At 40.5% G+C, this 24,673-nt stretch overlaps 1 protein-coding gene across 4 annotated transcripts in view; it reads right to left on the bottom strand.

Annotated features, from left to right (window-relative positions):
* Positions 1-2,571: 2,571 nt before the first annotated feature.
* LOC144694900 (electrogenic sodium bicarbonate cotransporter 4-like) overlaps positions 2,572-24,673 on the bottom strand; it is a 70,438-nt gene continuing 48,336 nt past the window's right edge. For 3 of the 4 annotated variants that reach the window (XM_078565635.1, XM_078565636.1, XM_078565638.1), the window contains 6 exons: positions 22,193-22,265; positions 21,354-21,422; positions 20,299-20,472; positions 17,269-17,430; positions 7,187-7,257; positions 2,572-5,665 (listed from right to left, as the gene is read on the bottom strand). In XM_078565635.1, the coding sequence (XP_078421761.1) occupies positions 5,500-5,665; positions 7,187-7,257; positions 17,269-17,430; positions 20,299-20,472; positions 21,354-21,422; positions 22,193-22,265 (715 nt within the window). In that variant the 3' untranslated portion in view covers positions 2,572-5,499. Of the gene's footprint in view, positions 5,666-7,186; positions 7,258-11,136; positions 11,234-17,268; positions 17,431-20,298; positions 20,473-21,353; positions 21,423-22,192; positions 22,266-24,673 lie in introns of all 4 variants that reach the window. The other variant, XM_078565637.1, reaches the window with a different exon arrangement.

Raw genomic sequence — 24,673 nt, 5'->3', positions numbered from 1 at the left:
CCTGGTCCAGGGGCTGGTTTGTACTGAATCAACAGTTAATCTAAGGCCATGGTTTGGGGAGAATAATATCAACCAGGTTTCCTGCTTCCGATGGCTAATTGGTGTCACCAAATTAAAATAAACTTTAATTTTAAAAGACACAAAATGCTGGAAATACTTAGGTCAAGCAGTGTCTGTGGTTAGAGGTAAAAGAGTTAACGTTTCAGGTTGATTTTTTCTTCAGAACTGGGAAAAGTTAGAGATTGAGACCAATCTTAGATGGTTAAATGTAGAGGAACTGCACTGTGAGATGAGAATACACTTCATTAAATTGAAAATACAAGTAAATTGCTGTTTTACCTGGGATGTTAGGGGCTTTGGAACGGTGTATAGGGAGGAGGTGAAAGGACAGGTCTTGCCCTTGCGCTTGTTTGGGAAGCTGAGGTTGATGGTCAAGGAGTGGACCAGGGTGTTGCGGAAGGAACACTCCCTTTGGAATGCTGGGTGGGAAGAGGGGGATGTGTTTCGTGGTGCCTTTCTGTTAAAAAGATAAACAACCATGCAGACCACAACAATAACCAGGTTTAATTCTGCTTAACCAGGCTCACCACTGACATTACCATGTGCCATTTGGGAGTGTTTTCTGCTGATGATCTCTCTTGCTGTGTCCCTTATTTACCTTTCCAACAGCTTCTGCTTTCAACACCCTGAGAAGAATTATCAAATCATTTTTTTGTGGAGAAGTAAAATGATCAAATCAATGTCATTCAACTTGTTCTAAAGGTTCACAACCCTTTGAAGAAATTTCTCATCTCGATCCTAAATGATGGACCCCTTATCCGGAGACTCTGCCTCCATGCTCTAGATTCGGCAGCCAGGGGAAACAACCTCTCAATGTCTACCCCATCAAGATGCCAAGTCCTTCAAATGCATCTGTTTAATGTTTTCCCAAATCAGTCATTCACCAGGAATTGCATTTTTGTAACAGTACAAGTACAGGACCAAGCAATTGCAACAACGTGAATGCAAATTTTCTAATGCATATTTTTTAATGCATATCTTTTCGGGATTTGAGAATGACATTACAAAGTTTATTTGATGTCGTTCATCTTCCATCTTCACACATTTGGTTCCATTCTTGTCTATCTAACCTGAGTCAGAAAATTACCTTTTGATGGATTCTCTTCCTGTTCCCACATCATTAACTCTGGTATTCTCCCAGGACTATCCTTGGACCCTTCCTATTTCTCATCTACATGCTAACCCTTGTTGACATCATCCAAACGTACGCTAATGGCACCAAGCTCTGCTTAACGCCACCTCTCTCTAATATCTCTGAATTGTCAGACTGACATCCAATACTGAATGAGCAGTAATTTCCTCCAATTAAATATTGTAAAGACTGAAATCATTATCTTTGGTCCCCACCACAAATTTCACTGCTTAGCCACCAACTCCATTCTTCCCCTGGTGATTGGTTGAGGCTGTTCCCAACCTTGGTGTCATATTTGACCAAGCGATAAGCTTCTGGTCACATATCTGTGCCATCACTAAGGCTGCTTATATCCACAGGCATAATGTCACCTGACTCCATTCCTGCCTCAGCTCACCTGTAGCTGAAAGTCTCATGCATGTCTTTGTTACCTCTAGACTTGACTATTTTTGACCGGTCTTCCACATTCTGCCCTCCATGGTCTTGAGGTCATCCAAACTCTGCTTCCTGTGTTCTAATGCACACTAAATCCTGTACCATCCATCACTCCTGTGCAAGCTGACCTACAGTGGTTCTTGGTTTTCAGATCCCTTTATGGTCTCGTCCCTCTCTATCTCTGTAATATCCAGGCCCCCAATCCTGTGAGATATCTACGCTCCTCTAATTCATGACCTCTTGACCATGTCCAATTTTAGTTGTTGTACTATTGGCAGTCATGCCTTTAGCTGCCTGGGCTCCAAGCTCTGGAATTTTCTTCCCAAAGCAGCCCCCCACCCCACCCCCTCTCTCTCTATCTTGCGAAACCTTAAAACCAACCTCTTCAACCAAGCTTTTGGTCATCTGCACTAATATCACCTTATGTGCCTCAGTATCATATTTTCCTTTATAATGCCTCGGTAAAGCATCTTAGGGACCATATAAATAAAAGTTGTTAGTATCAACGAAGGAGACATTCAGCTTTATAATGGAAACTGAAATCTTTCTCAGAAAGTTGTTACAGTGAGTACATGTCAGGTGGTTTTACGAAAACTGACGGAGCAACAAGGAGGGACCGTGCATTAAGTCAGCAGTGATGTCTAAGGAAGAACCAAAGCAGAGGTTAAACTCGGATAAATCAGAGGGAGCTCACCATGGTTCCCATATGCATTCGCTCGTAATGTCCTAGCAGAAGAGGGCTGGTTATTAAGTTAATGTACCTTGGTTCTTGGCCAAAGACACAGTGAATTCAACTACTCCTTTAACAAAAAAGAAGAATTTGAAATGTTCTTCTAATTAATCTGCTATCAAAGTAGTAGGCATAGATGGCTTCAAAGTAGGTAGTTTCTGAAGATGCAATCTTAGTCTTAGATTATTGGTTACAGGGAAGAACAGACACTTCATTAAAAGAGGAATGGAACTTTATTCCTGGCAATCATAGAAAAAGGAACTTGCATTTATCTAACACCTTTCATGTCCTCAGAATCTCCAAAGTGTTTCATAAACAATGAAATACTTTTGAAACATTGTCAAGGTTGTGATGTTGACAAACATGGTAGCCAATTTGAGCACAGCATGGTCCCACCAATAGCAATGAGATAAATGATCTGTATTAAAATCTATTTCAGTGATGTTGGTTGAGGGTAAGTATCAACCAGGACACTGGGGAGAACTCCCCTGTGCTTCCTAAAACCTTACCATAGGATCTTGCACATCAACATTTATAGGCCCTTGGTTTAACACCTCATCCATCTCTTCACCCTGCAAAATGAATCAATTGTAGGAATTTGCATGTGTACATATGTATATCTGGGAACATTGTGTTTGTGTGTATTTACATTTGTGCAAATAAACTGCAATGATCTCTATTGTTGAACGAGCCCATCTGCAATTTGTATCATGTAATGCAGCTGAGTTCCTGCAAGGAAGTTTCAACAGTTTATTTTGGCCTACATCTAATTTAAATTATATTTACTCCCAGGTCAATCATTTAACTCCTCACATAGGCAGGAATGACAAAATGACTAGGAAAGATGTAATCTGTGCAGCCTCGTAAAGGACTGAGTTCAAGGATAGCCCATTTCCTCCCTCTGCAGACCACCATTTCCTGAATGGATTTGGATCCATCATGTGCATTCTGACCCAGGAAGAAAATGGGAATGGGTGTGCCATTTGTGAGTTCTCAATGAGCACCTCAAAAAAGCTGTATTCCCTCAGGCCCTGCACCTGAGTATTGGCCTAGGTTACAAGAACATACCATGTTATGGATTCAAATCCACAAGCTTACAACCGGACAAGAGAATCATGTCAACTGAGTCAATTTGCCCATTTAGTAATCAGCATTTGATGACATGTTTTATACTAAAGTTGCTCATGTAAATGTAGCATTGGCAAGTCGTAGAAAGTTTTCCATACTAGCGGTTAGTTTTGTTGTGGCAAGTATTCATCAGTTGGCTTAATTACACATTGGTCAGCAGATGTGAGTCCTACAATTTCAATACATTTTTGATATATTAAACTCAACAGAAGATTAACGGTATGCAAGTGTGTTGGAGGGTTTATTGATCATATCCATTATTTCATCTACCTAAAGGAACTGGTGTTGTTAATTTCATGCAAAAATGGACCACTATGAACCTTCAGTCCTGTGCTTTCCCTACTTCTTCAGATCCAGACCCCGATCTTGGATTACAACTTTTACTGGTTGCTTATCTTTCAAGGACTTTCCTAGTCTTGGATCCATAAACAGACCATTCACCATATTATACATTATGGAATGGAAGTTGGAACTCCTATTTGGATTCTGTGACCAGTCCTTGTCTAGATAGAAGTACTGTGATACACGCCCCTGAAGGATTCACTTCCACAGTTTCAGCAAATGTTGCTTTTGTCAAAGTGAACATGAGGAAAGGTGAATCTAGTATTGAGTTGTGAAATTGAGACTGACACCTGGAGTGGTTTTACATTTCCACACGTGCCCCCAATCTTTCTGCATTCATGATTAAACCTGCTAATTACCAACTGAAACATTAATTTCAAACCCAATTGTAAATGTTGGCAAACTGTTTGGGCCTACTTAATCTTCTATCGACTGACGGATGAACTAAGGAGAACATAAGGAACAGGCGATGAGGACACGGCTAATGATGCACTTCGACTCCTTTTAGCTGTACCCTTTGGGAGGACAGTGGTGAGTGTTTTATTATTTACATAAAGTTTTTTTTTTCTCTTTCAAAATTATTTTGCTGATTGAACTCAAAAGTTAATCTGATTCCAAACCTGTTTCACTTTTGCATTGAAAAAGCACAAATTTGCTTGTTATTTCAAATGATTTTTCTTTAAACCAAATTCAGGAGAAAGTAAACCCTGAAGTATCTGAAGGCCCAATGGTAGGAACATATACCATCTTTCTGGTCTATTTTGTTTGATTCTTCACTGTCTGAAGCGCTCTTAGCATGAAGATGGACTGCCAGAAAAAAAGTCACAGCATTAATTTGTCATGCATAGTTATTTTGTACAGATAATTTCAAATACAGCAATTACAAAATAAATTAAGGAGAGTAAAGAAATACATGGTTGACATTTGTAGAGCAATCTTAATCTGCCATGAGAAATCATAAAGTTTGATCAGGTATTCCCGCTTTTGTACCACTTAAATAGGAATAAACTCCACCAACATCAAATGGAAAATCTACAGTCCAGGAACTTTTGAAAAGCTACTAGATGGTTAAGAGCTAGTTGACCTACACTTTGAGTTCCCTCCATTTAACGCCCTGTGCAATATAATTAAAAACAATCTGTAAAAGCAGTAAATTGTTCTCATCAGAATTGCAATCCTGTTAAAATGAATGGAGCAAAACTTGCTCTCAACAGCATTGATCTTAAGGAGAAAAGCTTACAGGCAGGAAGGTGGCAAAGGATGCATTTACATGAACGCTGGGTCAATCTCTTCACAACATCAAAGTTAAATCTCAAAAGAGAACTGCCTTTAAAAATTACAATTGCGTCAAAGCAATTTCCTAATTCCTGGAATTTGTTGGTATAAACTGCAGTCTTGTCTGACTGGCACTATCTGTTGTTTCCTAATCTTTAATAATAATGTCAATATCCTTTAAAAACATATTTTACACAACACATGCAAGCAAAAGACAACATAGATGCATATAAATCTTCACTTGCGGTAGACACTCAGGTCTGGTATTGTGTCTGGACAAAGTGCAGTTCTCAGAAAGTTAACATGCACAAATTGTGGCCCTGATCTGTCAGCCCATCAACAGTTCACGAGGTCCATGTGCTAACAAAGTGTGTCTGACAGGACCCAGCAGACCAGGCTACAAAGTAGTCTCACCGCCTGTGTCTCTCCGAGCCTTTTCAGTGTCTGTGTCATCATAATCTGACTCCATTTCTATCTTGACCTGTGGGACAGAGCATATGGCATTCCGGGAGTAGTTGAAAGCAGGGGAAGATGGGCAGGAAATCTTGAGGTGTAAAGTTATACTGTGGAGAGATTTAGAAAGAAGAAAACGTTATTCTTTTCATTTACACTTTTTTCCCCCTAAAGTGTGCCACAGAGATCACCTCAAACAGCTGTATTAGTAGGCATTCTGGCACAAGTGGGGAGGCGGTGGTATTGTCACTGACTAGTATTCCAGAGACCCAGGGTAATGCTCTGGGGACTTTGGTTCGAATCCCACCATGGCAGATGGTGAAATTTTAATTTTTGAAAAAAAGAAAAAATCTGGAATTAAAAATGATGATGACCATGAAACCATTGTTGATTGTTGTTAAAAACCCATCTGGTTCACTAATTCCCTAAAGGGAAGCAAATCTGCCATCCTCACCTGGCCTATATGTGACTCCAGACCCACAGTAATGGGGAAATTAGGGAAGGGCAATAAATGCTGTCCTAGCCAGCAACACCACATCCCATGAGTGAATTGGAAAAAAAAAGTCCCTGAACCAATCTGTGGTCTGTGAGCTGGTGTCAGCCAGTAGGAACATGAGAGCCAGCCGTAATACAGTGACAGCAAGGTCAGAAATCAGCTTGAGCTCTCACTCCAGATCTAGCAATGTTTGCTGAATAAGGTATGTAGACCAGATCAGCTTGGGCTATGAAGAACTGATTATGCCTCTATGAAGAACTTTGGGATGTTCTTCTACATTTAAAGTATTGTAATGCAAATGCAAATTATTAGCTTGCTGGTACTCACAGTTCACACGTTTGTCTAAAGGCTGTTAAACCTCTAACATCTTCCAGTTCTGATGATAGGTCATCGATCTGAAATTATAACTTAGTTTCTTCACAGATGCTGCCTGACCCGTTGAGTCTTTCCAGCATTTTTCTACTTCTATCTACCTTGTTGTATCTTTTCATTGTTATAAATGCTTCCAAAATTACTGTGCAGTAATCGGTGTTAAACTAGCCAAAAATGCTCTTTCTTCTTAATTGTATTTCCTCATACCAGTCAGCCTGCTCGTGAATATGCTTTGTGCCCTAAAGCCTCAACATCCATCCTATGGTGTAGAGCCCAATACTGCACACCCTCCTCATGCTGAAGTCGTCTTAAGGTTTTATGTAGACTTATCATTACCTCTTGGCTTTTAGGAGCGGGGAGGTCATTCAGTTCCTAGAACCTGTTCCACCATTCAATTAGATTGTTTCTGATCTACTGCAAGTCCATTTATACACCTTGGTTCTATATCCTTTGATATACTTACCTAACAAAAACAGTCAATATTTTATATTCTATACTTCTTGTGAATAAACCCAGAGTTCCATCATTGTTCTTGACCAATGAACCATTTTTGAAATACAGTCACTGTTACTTAGGTAAACAACAACATTTTTACTGTAATACAAGCAATTAAAACAACTTTATTATTTCTCTGTTCTGCACTTAGGCCACACAGAGGAATACAATCTAAACAGGAAGCTAGTCAATGCAAAATGGTGCACTCAGATCTGGAATTTTGGCAATATTTTATCTTGTAAAAAGAAATAAAAAGATCAGTGAGTACCTGCGGTCGAGTGAATCGGAGTTGTAGGATGACTTTTCAGCTTGCATAGCTCCAGCTAGAGGACCTTTCTCCTGGTAATCAATCACATTCACAATTCAGGTGAAGTAAAGATATTAAACAGACTCCATATTGTACCTCTCAACTTGGCGTAGTTCCATTGAGATATCCAACGGCACCATGGAGAAAAGTGAAATCCCTTGAACTGGCAAAATCAGCTGACTTTCTTGCTTTATGGAGAATCAATGCCCTGAATTGCAGCCATTTAACACACAGCAGGTTCAGCAAGATGCCCTGTACTCATGCAAACTGACAAAAGTCATGTAGATGGGAAATTCCTGGTTTGAGGTAAAGGATGTTTGCTACCCATGATGTCATTTCTCTGCTATCATCTGAGTTGAGGGTGAAAAGCTAGGGTGTAGATCATGGCCAGGACCGATATGAAAAATAATTTGATGAAATGACTGATGTGGCAGGGAAAGGTTAGAAGGGAGTGGACACTGAGACAGGCCTTCTATCTACGGTTTAATGTGGAACATTTTGTAAATCACTAAGTTGTACTCTGTGGAAAATTGGCACATGAGAAATATCAGAAAACCAAATCCTGGTCCCTCCCTCTGGCAAGGCATGGCTTCACCCAACAATGTTCCTACAGTGATACAGAGGAGGGAAACCTGCTGACTTTACCTGCTCTGGGCCTATGTGGGACTTCAGCACCAAACCATCATGGATGATTCTTAACTGAACTCTGCCTGGTAAGTTAGAGATGTAACAGGTTTTAAGTTAGTACAGAGGCATGGAAAGGGCAGAGGGGAGGCAAGTTCCAGGACAGCAGAGTTCAGCAAAGGCATTTTCCCTGTCTCTGAGTTTGCTTGAAACCTGTTACATCTGGAACATTTTTCAGGTGAAACTACAATTTAGTTGCACTACTTTCAATTTCATATACTGCTTTCACTGCTCAAGGTGCAGTCTCCTCTGCACTGGGGAGACCAAACGCAGATTGGGTGATCACTCTCAGCCACTTGCCATTTTAATTCTCCACCCTGCTCCCACTCTGATATCTCTGTCCTCAACCTTCTATCAATAGAACATAATGGAAGCTCGAGGACCAGAATGTCATCTTTAGATTTGGCACTTTCCAACTTTTTGGATGCAGCATTGAGTTAAACAATTTTGGATGATAACCATTGCTCCCATTTATTTGAACCGAAGCTGCTATTCCCCTACGCACCTCCTCTAAACCACCTTTTGTTTCTTTCCTTGTTCCATTACCATCCCCTTTGTCTTTGCACCATTATTCCTTTTGTCATTCAATCTCTCCTGTCTTCCACCCTATCTCAGACTTTGCCTTTTGTTCTTTCCTCCTCTCTCAGCTTTCTCTGTCTCTGGCTTAAAATTAACTACATGTCCAACTTGATCCAGTTCGGATGAGAGGTCATCAACCTGAAACATTAACTGTTCTTTCCCCACAGATGCTCCCTGACCTGTTGAATACGTCCAGCACTTCCTGTTTATGTTTCAATTTTTTCACATCTGCAGTGTTTTACCTTTGTAAAAATATAATCAATTGCGTTGGGATGCTCTTGACCTAGTTAGCAGAGGCCCCCACCCATACCCTGTTCTATCTGTTTCATTCTTTCTCTCAGCAAAAGACAAAAATAAAGTTGGAGAGATAAATACATTCAGTGTCACTTTATCGAAACCTCTTCATTTACATTGTTATCTCTCCTGCTCTTTTCAGCCTCCGGGTGGATCAGTCTCAGGCTAGAATCTTAATAAAGAGAACATGGAAAAAACTCAAATGCTGGAACTGCACAGCAAGCATCTGAAAGAACAGTTCAGGTGAAACTGTTGTGGTGAAGGGTCCCACCCAGCATGCCAAACTATCTTTAAGATGCTGACTCTGTATTTCAAGCAGTTCCTGTGTTATTCCAAAAGGAAAATGCTCTGTCACTCTCAATGATAACAACTCCCAATGAAACAAGCCATTGATTTGTTCCACACTAAGTTATCCTTCAAACTGTGAAACCTACAGCATGGTACAAGTGAAAAGCAGCAGAAAAGAGAATGAGATAAATGAGCAAGTAATGACTAGGTGGCAATAGAAAGACTGATAAGCACCTAGAGCTGCTGGGAAAGGATGAGTTTACTAAGAGCCTTGGTTTTGACACTGGAGTTTAAGAAGAACAGAGTGAAATGACTGCAGAAATATCAATTAAAGAGAAAAACTGGGTGTGTTTCCGCCCGATCCTCCGGTTTCCTCCCGGTGTCCAAAAAAGGTGGATTGACTACGGTTAAATTGCCCCTGTGTGTGTGTTTCTGTGTTCACTCTGTGATGAACTGGTGTCGCGTCCTGGACGTACCCCGCTTAGTGCCCATTATCTGTTGGGATAGACTCTGACTCCCCATGAGCCTGAGTTGAATAAAGTGGTTCTGGAAAGTGAGCGAAAAAAGCTAGAGGCAAATGGAACTAAAGGCAGTTAAATGAGTCCCACTTTCCACCCTCCATAAACTTGAGTTCAAAATTCTGCTGCCTATCTCCTAGCTTGCCACAGCACCCCTGTGCTAGCTGACTCACAATGACTTCTGGTTGAGTAACGTCTCGATGTTAAAATTCTCATTCTCTTATTCAAATCTCTCCATGGTCTTGCCCCTTTCTATCTCTGCAATCTCCTCCAGCTGCACAACCCTTTGAGATATCTGTGCATCTCCAAAACTGGCCTCTTGAACACAAATCATTTCACCATTGGCAAGCATGCCTTCAGTTGTCAAGGACCTGAGCTCTGAAATTCTCTTCCTAAACCTGTCCACCTAGTTACCTCTCTTTCCACCTTTAAGACACCCTGTAAAATCCCTCCCTTTGATCAAGCTCTTGGTCATCTGCCCTTATCTGGCTCAGTGTCAATCTTCACTCCTGTGAAGCACCTTAGGGCGTTTTACTACATTATGTAAATGTGAGTTGTTGTAGTGGAGTCATCAACACAAAAGTGAATGGCGGAGTAAATTTATCTTCCTGCTAGAAAGCCTTGGTGAGATAATAAGGTTCTTCTTTTTGAACACTGGAATAACGCTGGAACTCTGCACAATCTGACAAAAGGATAAGCAAGTAAAGGCTTGATGCATATCTGTGCTTCTGACAGATTTCAAGAGCTGGTTCTGATATCTTTGTTGAAGAAAGTCTTGCAGGGACAAGTATCACATGATTATGGTAGAGGCCCGCGTCTAATTTGGTTCCTACAGCGAACCAGTTTTTCTACTTGTTTTCCTTGTGCACTATTTCACAGCTCACCAAGCTGCAGGTCACTACAGAACTTTTAAAGAAATCTTAGTATTCTCAACAAAATAATGATTGCATTTATGAAATACAGTAAAGTCTTCATGTTGTGATCGAACAGGCAAAGTTTGTTCTTTATTTTCTGAGGTGAAATGGTGTATTTAAGAAATGTATTATTCAAGAAGCCATCAAGTTCTTATTCACTTAAACTGTTCTTTGCAGTTAATGCCTTTAAAAATTGAGTGACAACTGTCAAATCAGACACCAAGATAAAAGACGAGATTTCCCATGCTGCCTGCTAGATTTGTGGAAGCAATATCCAGGTAGTTGACCCCAGCCATGGTGATACTTGGCCACAACAATTAGCTTTAGTAGTTCAGAGCTCCACAGGGAAAACTGATCACTTTGGCAAAATAGTCTGTGGAGCTAGAGTGGACAAAAGAGGAAGTTGGGGAAATGAAGAAGGTAATGAAATAGCTAAAATCAGCCAAGAATACCGATAATGTAGTGAGTGCGCTTCAAGATTCAATTGTTAAAGCGGAGTAGAGATGATTAAATTGTTAAATGATTTTAATGAAAGTGGTTACTGACTTTAAAAGCATGGAAGAGACTAGTTGATTAGTTGAGTATCCAGTTAAGATATTTAAAACAAGCATCTGTTGTTGAGAACTTTACTCACTAGCAGGACCCTGCGAGCCATTTTTCTGTGGTTCAATTTGTTCCATTGGAATCTTTACTGGCACTGAGGGATTGCGAGTCTTGGGCTGGAAGGAAACCTAGAATTTCAGGCAGAAGGTTTAATAGATGCAGCATTGTTATTCTGAATCTGACAACAAAGGAAACTGACGTAGTGATATTGTCACCGGACTAGTAATCCAGAGACCCAGGGTAGTGCTCCGGGTTTGAATCCCGCCATGGCAGATGGTGAATTCAATAAAAATCGGGAATTAAAAGGCTAACGATGGCCATGAAGCCATTGTCAATTGTCATCTGGCATCCTTACCTGGTCTGTCCTACATGTGACTCCAGACCCACAGCAATGTGGTTGACTCTTAAGTGCGTTCTGAACTAGGATAACTAGGGATGGGTAATAAATGCTGGCCTGGCCAGCGACGCCCACATCCCATGAACGAATTAAAAAAAAGTTATAGAGTAGAAAGTCCTAATAATCAGACCATTGATCTACCAAGCTACTGTGCTATCATATAGTAGAAGGCCAGTCTTGTACCTGTTATTCTTCAGATTGCAAGTTGATGCCTTATGGTATGACATGTACAGAATGGCTCTGCAAGCAAGTCTCATTTCAGGTTTGGAAGATGATCAAACCTTCAGCTTTGATTTTTTGTGTTGTCATTTGGTCACCTTTCATACTGAATCTGGGTGTTTCTTCTATGTATGTTTTCCAGTACAAGTTCTCATCCAACTAGCCCTCTGATTTTATACTTTTTTTTCTCCTTTCAAATTTTGCTTCTATCCCAAAGTGGAGCAACTCGTGCTATGCCAATTATTTCAATTGTGAAGTCTGGCTCCAGGTTATCTTGTAGAAGTGGTGCTCTTGACATGTAAGACTGAACCTCAGTGATCGCCTTGGCCAAAGTATTAGATTAACCTTTTTTGATGGATGTACTTCCAGCAGAGACTATTGAGCTCCTGTTAGGTTAGGGAATTCGGCCGTTATTCTTTTTCTTAGCCAAAGAAGGTGAAGACTAACTGTGGAATCTTTCACTGAGGTTAGTCAACTTTGCAAACACCTGATTTTCACGTGCAGCTTTCATCATCAGTTCACCCATTGAGATATTGGGTGATTCTAATTGTCAACCTGAAAAATCTTGAATCAACAGTGCACTCGGACTAAGCTATGCCTAGTTAGGGCCTGTTAAGTTCAGGGTACTCTGTATCTGATTTGAAAATGATATGTGCTACACCGGACTACAGGTAATCCTGTGAAGAATAAGGAGGATTCGGAAGTTAATTTTCTTTCACATAAATTTTGGATCTATGAATCAGTGTTGTACAGCAGACATTAATGGATAGCGTTGCTTGGGCGGGAGGGAGAATGGTGAGATTCCAGCCTTGGAGTAAATCACCTGCCTGCTCGCTGGGCTTCGGATGAGCATTGGTCATGCATTGATTTAAATTGTGGTCAAATAAGAAGTTCTGATCAGCGCATGCAAGTAAGGACTCACCAATATATTGACTTAAATGCAATATAAACATTTGAGTTTAAGATGTAGTTACAATTTGAGCCAAATCGAAGTCTGAAGGAACAGGAACGGACATCTTCAAAATATGCTTTGTGAAAACCTGACACTCAAAACAATTGTCAATTCACCAGAACTGCCTAGGACCTTCCTGCAAATAATTTTCAGAATGGAAGCTCTTCGTATCCTGGGCTGGAAACCATCTTGCTGAGACAGATGTTGGAATGGATGAGAAAACAAACAGAACAGTTGGTCGAACATCTTCATGCGGATGAGCGCTGATCACAGATGCATCGTAGCATCATTAATTTTTGTATTGCAGGAAGGAATTATTTGGCTGTCACCTCTGTTCGGGCTCTCAGAAAGAACTGTTCACTTTTTTTTTCTGTTCTCCTGCATTTATCTCTTTTAAAATTTGTCTTTTTTCAAATATCATTCACTTCCATCTTGAAAACAATTATGAATTCTGCTTCCAGCACTGAACTAGTAACTCCCTCTTTAAAAGAAGATCTATCTATCTATGAGCAGTTTGTTTTATGAGGAAAGGTTGGACAGACTTGGGCTTGATTCCACTGGAATCAAGGAATTTAGAAGCGTGAGGAGTGACTTGATTGAAATATATACGATCCTGAATGGTCTCGACAAGGTGGATATGGAAAGGATGGTTCCCTCTTGTGGTTGAGTCTAGAACGAGGGGGCACTGTTTTAAAATTAGGACCTGTCCCTATTAGGACAGAGATGAGGAGAATTTTTTTCTCTGAAGGTCGTGCGACTTGGGAACTCTCTGCCTTAGAAGGCAGTGAAGGCAGGGTCATTAAATATTTTTAAGGTGGTGGTAGATAGATTCTTGTTAGGCAAGGGAATCAAAGGTTATTGGGGGTAGATGGGAATGTGGAATTTGAAACACAAACAGATCAGCTGTGACCTTATTGAATGGTGAGCAGGCTCAAGAGGCTGATTGGCCTACTTCTGCTCCTATTTCATATATTCGTATGTATCCCTTCATTCTTTTAATGATCGTGAATTCATGCCCTTTAGTTACTGACTCACTGACCAGTGGAAATAAGTTTTCCAGATTTTCTTTATGAAATCCCCTCAAGATCCTGAACATTGTTATCACTTCTCCTCTTATCCTTCTGCCAGAGACATGAGCACAAAATCTAGGCAGATGCTCCAGTTCAGTACTGAGGGAGTGCTGCACTGTCAGAAGTGCCGTTTTTTTACAATGAAATGTTAAACCAAGGCTTTGACTGTCTCTCAGGTGCACATAAAAACTCCATGGCACTATTCAAAGAAGAACAGGGGAATTCTCCCCAGTGTCCTGGCCAATACTAATCCCAGTCAATAAAAATCTGCTTATCACATTGCTATATGAGAAACTTACTGTGTGTGCAAATTGGCCAACTTGTTTCCCACTTTATAAAAATGCTTACACTTCAAAACTACTTGATGGGTTATAAAGTGTTTTGCAAGGTGCTGAAGTTGTGAATTGTGCTAAATAGATGAAAGACTTTTCTTTCTTTTTGTTTCAATGAAAAGAGCCCCAATTTCATAGAATCTTGGAATAGTGCAACACAGCAGAAGGCCATTTGGCCCATCGAATCCGCACCAGATATTTCAAAGAGCTATCTATTTAGTCCTACTTTTTGGAAATCAGGATTTCCTGTACAGATCAGGAAGATCCCAGGCTTTTTGTTGGAAGAAGTGCATGTACTCTATCCTTGGTGAGCAGAGGGGAAAAGACCGCCTGAGGTTTACCAGTGGCTGTGCTGAGGAATTCATATATGTGCATGTCATGTGAGGACAAGATAAGTATGAGCTATGATGTGCTCATGGAAAATAATCTGCTCATACCCAACACCAAGATTGAATGATCAAAACTGATGACTTATGTCAGGTTGTGGAGAGCTGACAGTGTCCTAAACCACTCCCCCTCACTTCTCCCTCCATCTTTAAGATGCTCCTTAAGATCGATCTCTTTGACGAAGCTTTTGGTGGCCTGTTCTCATACTGCCTTTAGCTCGGTGTCAATTTTTCTCTGGTTATGCTTCTGTGAAGCATCTTGGGATGATTTATTGTGTTCAAGGTGCCATATAAATACAAATTGTTGTCCTGCTGGGGAGGAGAAATACTTCAATAGCTTCTTTCTAATACTTCAGTTTTAAGTGATGGACAGAATAATTTTATGAATAAGCTGTCAGCTTATGCTTTTGATGTAATGCTGGTCTGAGACCAGCAGAGTGCACTGTAATACAAGTGATGCTGGATTGAATCTTGCAAGAAGGAATTTCCTCCCTCAAGACAGGAATCCAGTTGAGATGGTTACATACAGCTAATGGATTCCCAGGAATAATTACAGAAATGAATTTAAAAGATTCAGATTCCTCCTTTCAAATGAACCCAGGGTTTAATTTAATATTGTTGAACTATTTTTAAGTGTATACTCACTTTTTTTCCCCTTTTTGGTGAATAATGGGGAGGTGGTGAGGATCAGCCTGTTGAACCACATCATGAGTTCTCCAACAAATCCTCGTGTGGCACTTGATCCCAGAGCTTATGGCCCAGAGTGCCACTAGACCTCCATTGTTGGACTATAAACACTGATAATTCATGGGAAGATATTTAGATTTAACTGTGTTTAAACAAATGTTGACTGCAAGTACACTCCACGTGATTTGCACTAAGCAATGAATACTGTGTTTCCTAAATGTATAGAATGATGATGCATCCAGAGATTAAAATTGACAGTGGGTATATTAACAGCAGCATCATTGGCATTATGACTGTCCACTACCTGTTTATAAGGCAGGACCTGAACCTTGATGTTGTGTCCACTGTTGTTCTTTCATTGACTTGATCTCTTCAGCAGAGTTTAGAGACTGTGGGTGTCATGGCTAATTCAAGGGTTAGCTCATCCACCTTTTGTTCGAGTTTCCTTCATCAAGGCTCCTTCGTCCAGGCATTCATCTGGCCAAAGCCATTGGCACTTTCTGGAGGTGACCTGGTTATTTAACCGACATTCAGTGTTGACCAGTCATTGGTAGCAATGGCTACTATTGTTATTATAACAGATTTTAACTCCTGAATTGACAGGAGCATATATTGTACTTGTGGAATGCATGCCTGAGCTTATAATAGTGTCAGAAATATAATCCAATGTCTACTGCTATGATGCCAATTAAAATGGCAATGTTGAGTTCCCTGAATTATTAAGTAGAGGCAATGTGGATATATTATTAAAGTTCAGATACAGGGTGGCAAGTTTTATTCTGATCTGTGATGAAATAAGGACAACACTAATTGGGTTCAGTTTCTCTTGGGCAAGTGATATTTGCTGTTTCTCATCACTATCCTTCCAATTCTGACAGAAAGTGTGGGCACTGGATAAGAAGAGCTTTGAGCTTGGCTGTAATCGAGTCTGCTGTCCAGCCTCACACAAACAATAGTTACTTCGGACATGGCATGGTGCCACTGAATCAAGGAAGTGTCAACATTCAGAATGGAAGAATTGTTAGGTTCGTACATCCTATGCAAGTCAGTTCCACAGCTTGGGCTAAATATAGTCAAGATCCCCACAATCTGCTTTATCCTTTTCCCTCCAACTCCACCAGTGCACCCTCCACCATTCCCTGAGTTTTTCTGAGATTTAAAACTTTGCTTCAATTTCACCAAATCCATGTCTTGAATATTGTAAAAGGACACAAGAATGTTTGGCCATTTAGATACTTTTTCTGGCATTTGTTCTATTTGTCCATCAATAACTTCAAACTATCAATTTTTTAAATAAAAATTGCCTTTGTTTGGTTTAACCAATCTGCAGTGTGTTTTGACATTACAGTATGATACCACAATACATTGCTCCCTGTGAATGTCACTCCCTGGTGGAAACAACAGCTCATACAATTGTCTCTTGTGTAGTTGTGCATTGTGTATTCATATGGTGGTGTGTGGTGCTGGCATTCTACACCAGGGGGTTGTTGGCTGAGGTTCTGGGGAGGGTGGTGGGTGCAGGGGATGGGAGTTGCTTGAAATGTCCCAATCGAGGATCCTCTGCCTCTTCCGTTACTCATCCTTCAGTGTACAAGCAGATGTCTGAGCTCATCCTTTGGCTGAGTGTGTGGGACAGAGCCATAATTACCAAGGGAAAGACTGTAGCTCAATCAGATTGACATGAATGCTTCACCAGTATACTGGTACAGTATATCCATGAAGCAGCTGCGCCTTGCCACAGCACAGGGTATTACATCTGTCCTAGCCAACAGTGAGAGCTGTATTGGGAAATTGAACCCAGAAAGTTTGGTGGTTTTATAGATCCCACTAGCCAAGCTAATTTTAGTGTGTACCCTTACTGACTTTAAAGAACTCCAATCAGATCAGCCTGGGCAAGATCTGAACCCCTGCCCTGAAAGTTTCAGATGCTGTTACTAACTCCAGTGGATGAACGATCATGTAATTGGTAGTGCGGTAGCTGTGTGATTTACTGTCAAAGCTTCTAACTGCTTGTTTCTGATTTTGAACCTGTTCATCGCAGTGGGTGAAAACTACATTAAGAATGAAGCGTAAATCAAATGGCAAAATGGTGTGTGTTTCATTGCAGCTGCTTTGCTTACCTCATCTATGCTGTCCCTGTCTTGGTCTTTGGTCTTCAATTTTCTTTTCTTCTTGTCGTCTTCCTTTTTGTCTTTTTCAGGTAAGATATCATCTAACCAAGCAAGGTCATGCTGGGAGAAAACAAAGTCCAGGAGCTTCCGCACAAGAATGAGAGCAAGGATCTAGCATGTTGATGGAAATAAGCAAGAAGACTTTGCAGGTGAACATCTGTGCAAAACTATTACAAACTACAGAAGTAAATTGACACGAATCACAGAATTTGCAAAGAGTTAACTTTTACGGGTTGGAAAGTCAGTATTTTTCCCCACTTTGCTGTTGCGTTCTAATTCCTAAAAGCAAAGCTGAAAAGCTTACAGAAGTGTGATGGTGAGATGTGACATACAAAGGCAGAAAGATGCTGTTCATGATGGCGCACATGAGTATTGTGGCCACATTACTGCTTGGAGCCTGTAGCTGTGGGTTTCAGTGGTTTCTGAATTTACCTCTTGGTAAATGGAAGGTATATTCTTGGCTCTGGCTGTTTAGTCATGCAACACGTGGGTTTATTTAACATGGTGTGCAACCAGTCAGCTGCTGCAGAAGACTTCTAAACCTTGCTATATGTGAGGTCCTGCCCCTTGCCACCACAGCTTTTCTTAACAGTAATCACATAGTCCCCATTCCCCTTCAGCTCTGGAGATTAGAACAAGGCTCTTGCAGATATTCCTAGCAAAGATGTCCATGATAAATGGAAAGAAGCAAATTGAATATCAAATTGTAGAATCAAACCATAACATCAAAATCTTCCACTCGAGCTCAACTGCAAAGGGAAACATTCACTTGGTACAAATTCACACCTATTTCGGTTAGAGAGGAAGAGTCCAATTTTTTTGTCTAACAGAGTGCTGATAGGAACACAACTATGTGAGTTTACTTGGCACCTTATCGTGCCCTTGGGATAACCCACTGCTTCAACCAATGAATCGCTTTTTAAGTATAGTTACTGTTATGCAGCAATGTAGACAGTAAAAATATGTTTGAAAGTAAGTAACATTGCATGTGTGAGAGCACAGTGAGGTGATAGGAATTAGAACCAGTTCTACTTTGTAGAATCATACAGCACAAAAGTGGCCATTTGGCCCATCATATCTGTGCCAGCTCTTTCAAAGAACTTTCCAGTTTGTCCCACTCCTCTGCACTTTTCTCACAGTCCTGAAGATTTTTCCCTTTTCAAGTATATCTCTGATTCTCTTTTGACAATCGGTGTTAAATCTATTTCCACCACCCCATTAGGAGTACATTCCAAATCATGACAACTCGTTGGTTAATAAAGAAAGTTTCCTCATCTCCCTGATGGTTCTACTGCCAGTTATCTTAAATTCAATTTCTCATTACAGCTTTAAAGAAAGCCATTAAACAGCATGGTGAAGTGCAATATAACACAGAGTGACAAGAAGTCATTGGACACTATAAATTTCAAATGGGAAATAAATCCACTTTCATCTTTTTAAAATATTGCTATCAGGACGCATTATGCCACTGATAAGCTCCAAGCCCTGGTATGACACTGTTTAGATTTAAACAAATACAATCTAAAATTTGAGACCATTCCTATGTTACTGTGTGTGGAAGTAAATAAATATGGACTGAACTTGTAATCAGCGTCGAAGTTTCTTCTGGAGGTATAAGTCTTTTCTTTGATGTGACTAGGCTTCTTTAACAATTGCTGGATGACATTGTTCTGGCTATTTTTTAGAGTCCATCAGGAGTTAATGATGTGAATGTTTGAAGCTACATCTGACCAAAATAAGTTTCTCCACATGTGATTCTAATTTTGAAATACTGCTGAATAAAGGAGATTTATTTTGTCGATGCTTTTCTTCTTGCACTCACATTGGTATTCTTGCAAATTGTCCTGATACGGCAAACAAAAAATTTATACTGTATGAGCAGGGAGTGCTGATTGGTTGGCAAGTGGACTCTGATTGGTAGAGGTGTTACCATGGAGAACACACCAGTTGATGGTGACTGACAGTTAACTGCCAAGCATTGTTTGAAATTTAAATTTAAATCGGGCAGCTTGACTCTGATTAGTCAAGGCATTGCCCTGAGGAATGAACCAACGAGAATAGCTGTCACTTATTTTGTTTAGCTGAAACAGGTGCAACGTGTGTACATGTTCTTTTCTGTCTGCAAAGAACAGGGCCCTGTGTATTAATATATGTAGCTTCCAGTACACACAATTGCACCACACTTTGAGCCTGACTGACAATCTTAAATTGGTTGTCAGCATAATTCTAAGCACACTGAGGATTATTTAGCAAATGTTGTCTAATCACGAATCACATTTAACATCGGACACTGTGTTTTGAGTTTTGCAAGCACAGGCTGGTAGGGTACAGTCTGTACCTTGCCCATTGCAAATAGTGGAAGGGACGTGCTGTTTGATACGCTCCACAAGACTTTTGGACGTCTGGCCTACATACCCAGCATCACACTGCCACTGAAATTCATATACCACATTACTCATTTGGGTGATAGGCAGAACATCTTTTTGGCTTGATACAGCATCCTGTTAGTGTTGAATAACACTCGTGTTGTTACTGCATAGTAGCAGTGTGAAACAGCTAGCTTCACCTGTTGCTCAAATTTTTGAGGTACCTTACCCTTCCAGGGTAATCTGAAGTAGACTGGACACTTTTCAGGGCTGAAAGTGACAGCCTTGGGCCCGTTCATAAGCTTACGCGATATACAGTGTGAAATGATCTGATCAGAGTGGCCATTATCCAGCAGAATGTCTTTGATGCACCCTATTTCAGCATCATGCTTGCACAGTGAGCAAATGGTTCAGGCCCTATTTATGAGGATGCCATAAGGTCAATCTTCTAGCACGTGGAACTGTAAGAGTCCCAATGCGTATATTGACTGGTGAAGGTAGATTTGTGGTAGAGAACCCCCTGGCAGGTTTATCAATTAGTACGTCAAAGAAGGGGAGATTGTTTGACTGCTCCATTTCAAATGTGAATTTGAGTGCAAGAGTGCCCTCTTACCATGACAGGAAAAATGATCGCTGCTACAGTTGACTTCAAAACCCAGAGAACAGCCAAACAGATGACTTGCACCATGGTGAATAAATGGACCCGGCGCAAGGGCACATGGCGAAGATAAGTGTAATCTGGTTGGTGTTTGGAGGGCATCAGGAATAGTTTGCACCGATCCCAAAACTGGAAGAGAAAATATTAATAAGGACCAAAGTTTGAAATCACAATAAAGGTGAACATACTTCAAATCATTCATTTAAGAAATACTTTGTTTGATTGCCTCAATAATATCCTACACTCTTCCTAACATTTAGTGTCATGACTCTGAGGTAATGTCAGACCTCCCTCTGTGCACATTATGTTAAAAGGTGTCAGCAGGAATAAAGGTGGAGCCAGAATGTGGGTAACCACTGAGTGAGTGTCATCTGCAGTGCAAGCTGTAGTCTAGGGAAGCTGCCAAGACCTACTGTTCAGCCTGGATAGATGTTAGGATCTATCTGGGGTTAATGACATGAATGTTGGTGTGCAGGTCTGTCCCAATCTGATCACTTATCCAAATGCAACTCTAATTTTAGACTGCTTTTGGTTTCTAGTTTGGAGGTTCTAACAACTGGTATGTGCTTTGCTATCGTGTTATTTATTATATATCGGTCAGAGGGCTGGAGCCTGAATCTGTGAGCCTGTGGGAGATGAAACATGCTGACTGAGAGGGGATGGGCATACGAAAGGCTTACTGAAGGAGAGATTTGAAGAAAGAGAGAAAATGAGAAGGAGAAATGGCACTGTATGAGAAACATAGTATAGTGGGGAAGAGCCAGGTAGAATAGTAGACAGAACCCAGGAATGAACAAATAGAGGGTGGGACATGAGAACAGCATGAGAGAGAGAATTTGTTTGTGCATGATTAACACGAGAGGACATCAAGTGTTAACTGAAAAATTCTAAGCATGTTTCCCCTAAACCGTTTTTCCAGTAGTGCTAATCTGACTAATGGTTTCATGCTTCTGCTGAGTGTTCAAAGGCAATCAAAGAGAAGACATAATTTAATGTAAAGACAGACCTACCTGAATACCATTTAAAGAGGCCACACCCATATAAAGGAATACTCCATATAGCACTGCCATCGGAATGTACTGGGAATGAACAAAATTAGTCATTAAGCTTAGAAAGAAGAACATGCTGCTGCTTAAATAGTTTAAAACTCTAGAAAGTGGTTAAAATGAGAAATAATGCAATTAAATCTTTAACACTCCCATTCCCAATCTCTGACAACCTAATTCTCTGCTGGTATAGAATGCTACTGCACCGACATATACTTTCAATGAGTGATAACAAATGAAAGAGCTTGCATTAATAACCTTTCATAATCTTAGGATGACCCAAAGCCAATGAACTACTTACAGCCAAGGAACTATCTCTGAAATGAAGTCACTGTTCTAATGTAGGAAATCTGGCAGCCAATTTGCACACAGCAATGTATCACACACAGTAAGGCAAGTGATGTTGGTTCAGGGCTAATTATTGACTGGGACACGGAGGGGGATCTCCCCCGTTCTTTATTGATAAGTGCCAGGGGATCTTTAGTGTCCCACTGAGAGGGCAGATGGGTCCTCAGTTTAATGTTTCATTTGAAAGACAGTAAGATATAGTTCCTTTGAGTCTCAGATCTCATTTATTGAATAGCTGATGCTCTAATTGCAGAAATGAATTCAAAGATGAAACAGAAGCAAGTGAGCCAATCTCTATGTCCATTTATTGCTTGGATAGCTATGAATAATACTATGGCAATCTTTGGCTCTATTTAAAAAGGTGCTGACTCCTTTGTGATTAAAGAAAGCAAGTTTATTAAATGTGCTTTAATGGAATGGCTCAGCTTTGTTGCTAATCGGTCTGTAAAGCTTACCTTCAGAATTGGAGCCAAAAACACAGAGACTCCTGTCAGAATGAACACAACAATACCAGTGAGCCTTTGCTCCCTGGAAAAGGAAAATAAACGTTTAAGTGCTATGCAATATACAATAAATCTTTACAGACTACCATCCAGTTCCTTGGTATGTGTCGTATTTTATATAAAGGGCAATCTCTTTTTACTCCCCACCTTTTTAAAGGCATCGACTTCTTGTGAACACACAGTTCTACAATGACAGATTACTCTTCTTGATTTTGTTCAAAAGACCATTATTTCTGTTATTGTGGACTGGGCATTTGATTGTGGGAAGCATTACAACAGAGTACAATTTTGTCTGCAAATGAGATTATTGGATAGATATCAGAACCAGTCACTCTTCCTCCCCACCAGCCCTGCCCCCCCCACAACATAACCAACCTACTTCAGGGCACTGAGGCCAATTGTAGGACACTATTGCTGCCCTGACAGACATCAGTCAACTCTGCAATTCAAAATGAGACTTTCCAACTCCGTCTGGCTCAATGCAGGAATCCGCTCATGGAAGTGAATTATAAGGAAAGTGATAAAATCCAAGAATGTTACACCACAGAAGGCAGCCACGTGCCAGCTCTGTGGAAGTTATCTATCTTGTCCTTTTCCCTGTACACTGTTAACTTCAGATGCTGTCAATGTCTAAGAGAAAAAATGTCAAACATGAATTTCCTCCTCCAGCAACCAACTCAGAAAATAGATCCCTGAATACCCTGACTTGAATGGTACAAGTTGATAAATTGGACATAAGAACATAAGAAGTAGGAACAGGAGTAGACCATTTGGCCCCTTGAACCTGCTCCGCCATTCAATAAGATCATGGCTGATCTTCTTGTGTTTCGATTTCCACATTCCCATCTAACCCCAATATCCTTTGATTCCCTTGCCTAACAAGGATCTGTCTACCACTGTCTTAAAAATATTCAATGACCCCACCTCCACCACCTTCTGAGGCAGAGTGTTGCAAAGTCGCACAACCCTCTGTCCTAAAAGGGTGACCCCTAATTTTAAAACAGTGCCCCCTAGTTCTGGACTCACCCACAAGAGGAAACAGCCTTTCGACGCTTACCTTGTCAAGGCCATCTTGTATATTTCAATCAAATCATCCTTCACTCTTCTAAACTTCAGTGGAAACAAGCCCAGTCTGTCCAACCTTTCCTCATAAGACAACCCACTCATTCCAGGTATCAATCTAGTGAACCTCCTATGAACCGCCTCCAATGCATTTACGTCCTTCCCTAAATAAGGAGACCAAAACTGCACACAGTACTCGAGGTGAGGTCTCACCAATGCCCTGTATAACTGAAGCATAAAATCCTTACTTTTATGTTCAATCCCTCTCGTAATAAAGGATAGCATTCCATTAGCATTCTTAATTACTTGCTGTAGCTGCATACTAACTTTTTTTGATTTGGCCTACTTCTGCTCCTGCATTTTATGGCCTTATGTATTAGAACACCTAGATCCCTCTGCACCTCAGAATTATGCAGCCGTTCTCCACTTAAGTACTACTCAGCTTTTTCGTTCTTCCTGCAAAAGTGAACAACTTCACATTTTCCCACGTTAAACTCCATTTGCCAGATCTTTGCCCACTCACTCAACCTATCTATATCCATCTGCAATCGCCTCATGTCCTCTTCACAACATAATTTCCTACCTGTCTTTGTGTCATCTGAAAATTTAGCTACCATGTCTTCACTCCCCTCATCTAAGTTATTGATGTAAATCGTAAAAAGTTGAGGCCCCAGTACAGACCCCTGTGGGACTCCACTCATCACATCCTGCCAATCAGAATAATGCCCATTTATGCTTACTCTCTGCTTTCTGCCAGCCAGCCAATCTTCTATCCATGCTAATATGTCACCCAATTTCCTTTGGATTTTATCTGATCACATACATTGTTTTAATGACTGAAGATAAGTGGAATAATTTGTGTGGATGGGGCAGACATTGTTTACCTGCTGATAGTCAGAAATGAATGTTATTTCCCACCCTCTTCAATAAACCCTCAATAAACCTGCCTGGTGGCATCATTCTGCATCTACTCTGGATATTGGCTAATTTTTACATTATGTGCTATCTTCTAAGCAGAAAACCCTTTAGGCTGAACAAGTTTCTTGTAATAGACTTGAAAAGAACCACAAAATATATGTTGAATGGCTGTTACAGGGAATGTTGCCGTCAAGGAAATAATTCTCAGTATGTTAATTGTCCAAGTATGCGACAGCACTTTGCTAAAGAGAGACTGCTAATTAGAATTGTTAAAGCTGACAAAGCAGCAGTGGTTATTGGTACCTCTCCATCTTGTATCATCCCAGGCTTAATCTGTATATTTAGCTGAACAAAGAATGTTAGAGTTCAGGTTTTTTCCTCTGGTTCACAGCTAGATGATGGTTCTCATCCTTTATTAAGTAAAATCTTCATCCCTATTCTCCATTGTGCAGG

The sequence above is a fragment of the Cetorhinus maximus genome, chromosome 20 (genome assembly GCF_964194155.1).
Source record: "Cetorhinus maximus chromosome 20, sCetMax3.hap1.1, whole genome shotgun sequence".
Taxonomy (NCBI): Eukaryota; Metazoa; Chordata; class Chondrichthyes; order Lamniformes; family Cetorhinidae; genus Cetorhinus; species Cetorhinus maximus.
Note: the sequence above shows the minus strand (reverse complement) of the source record. Positions and strands in the feature narration are given on the sequence as shown.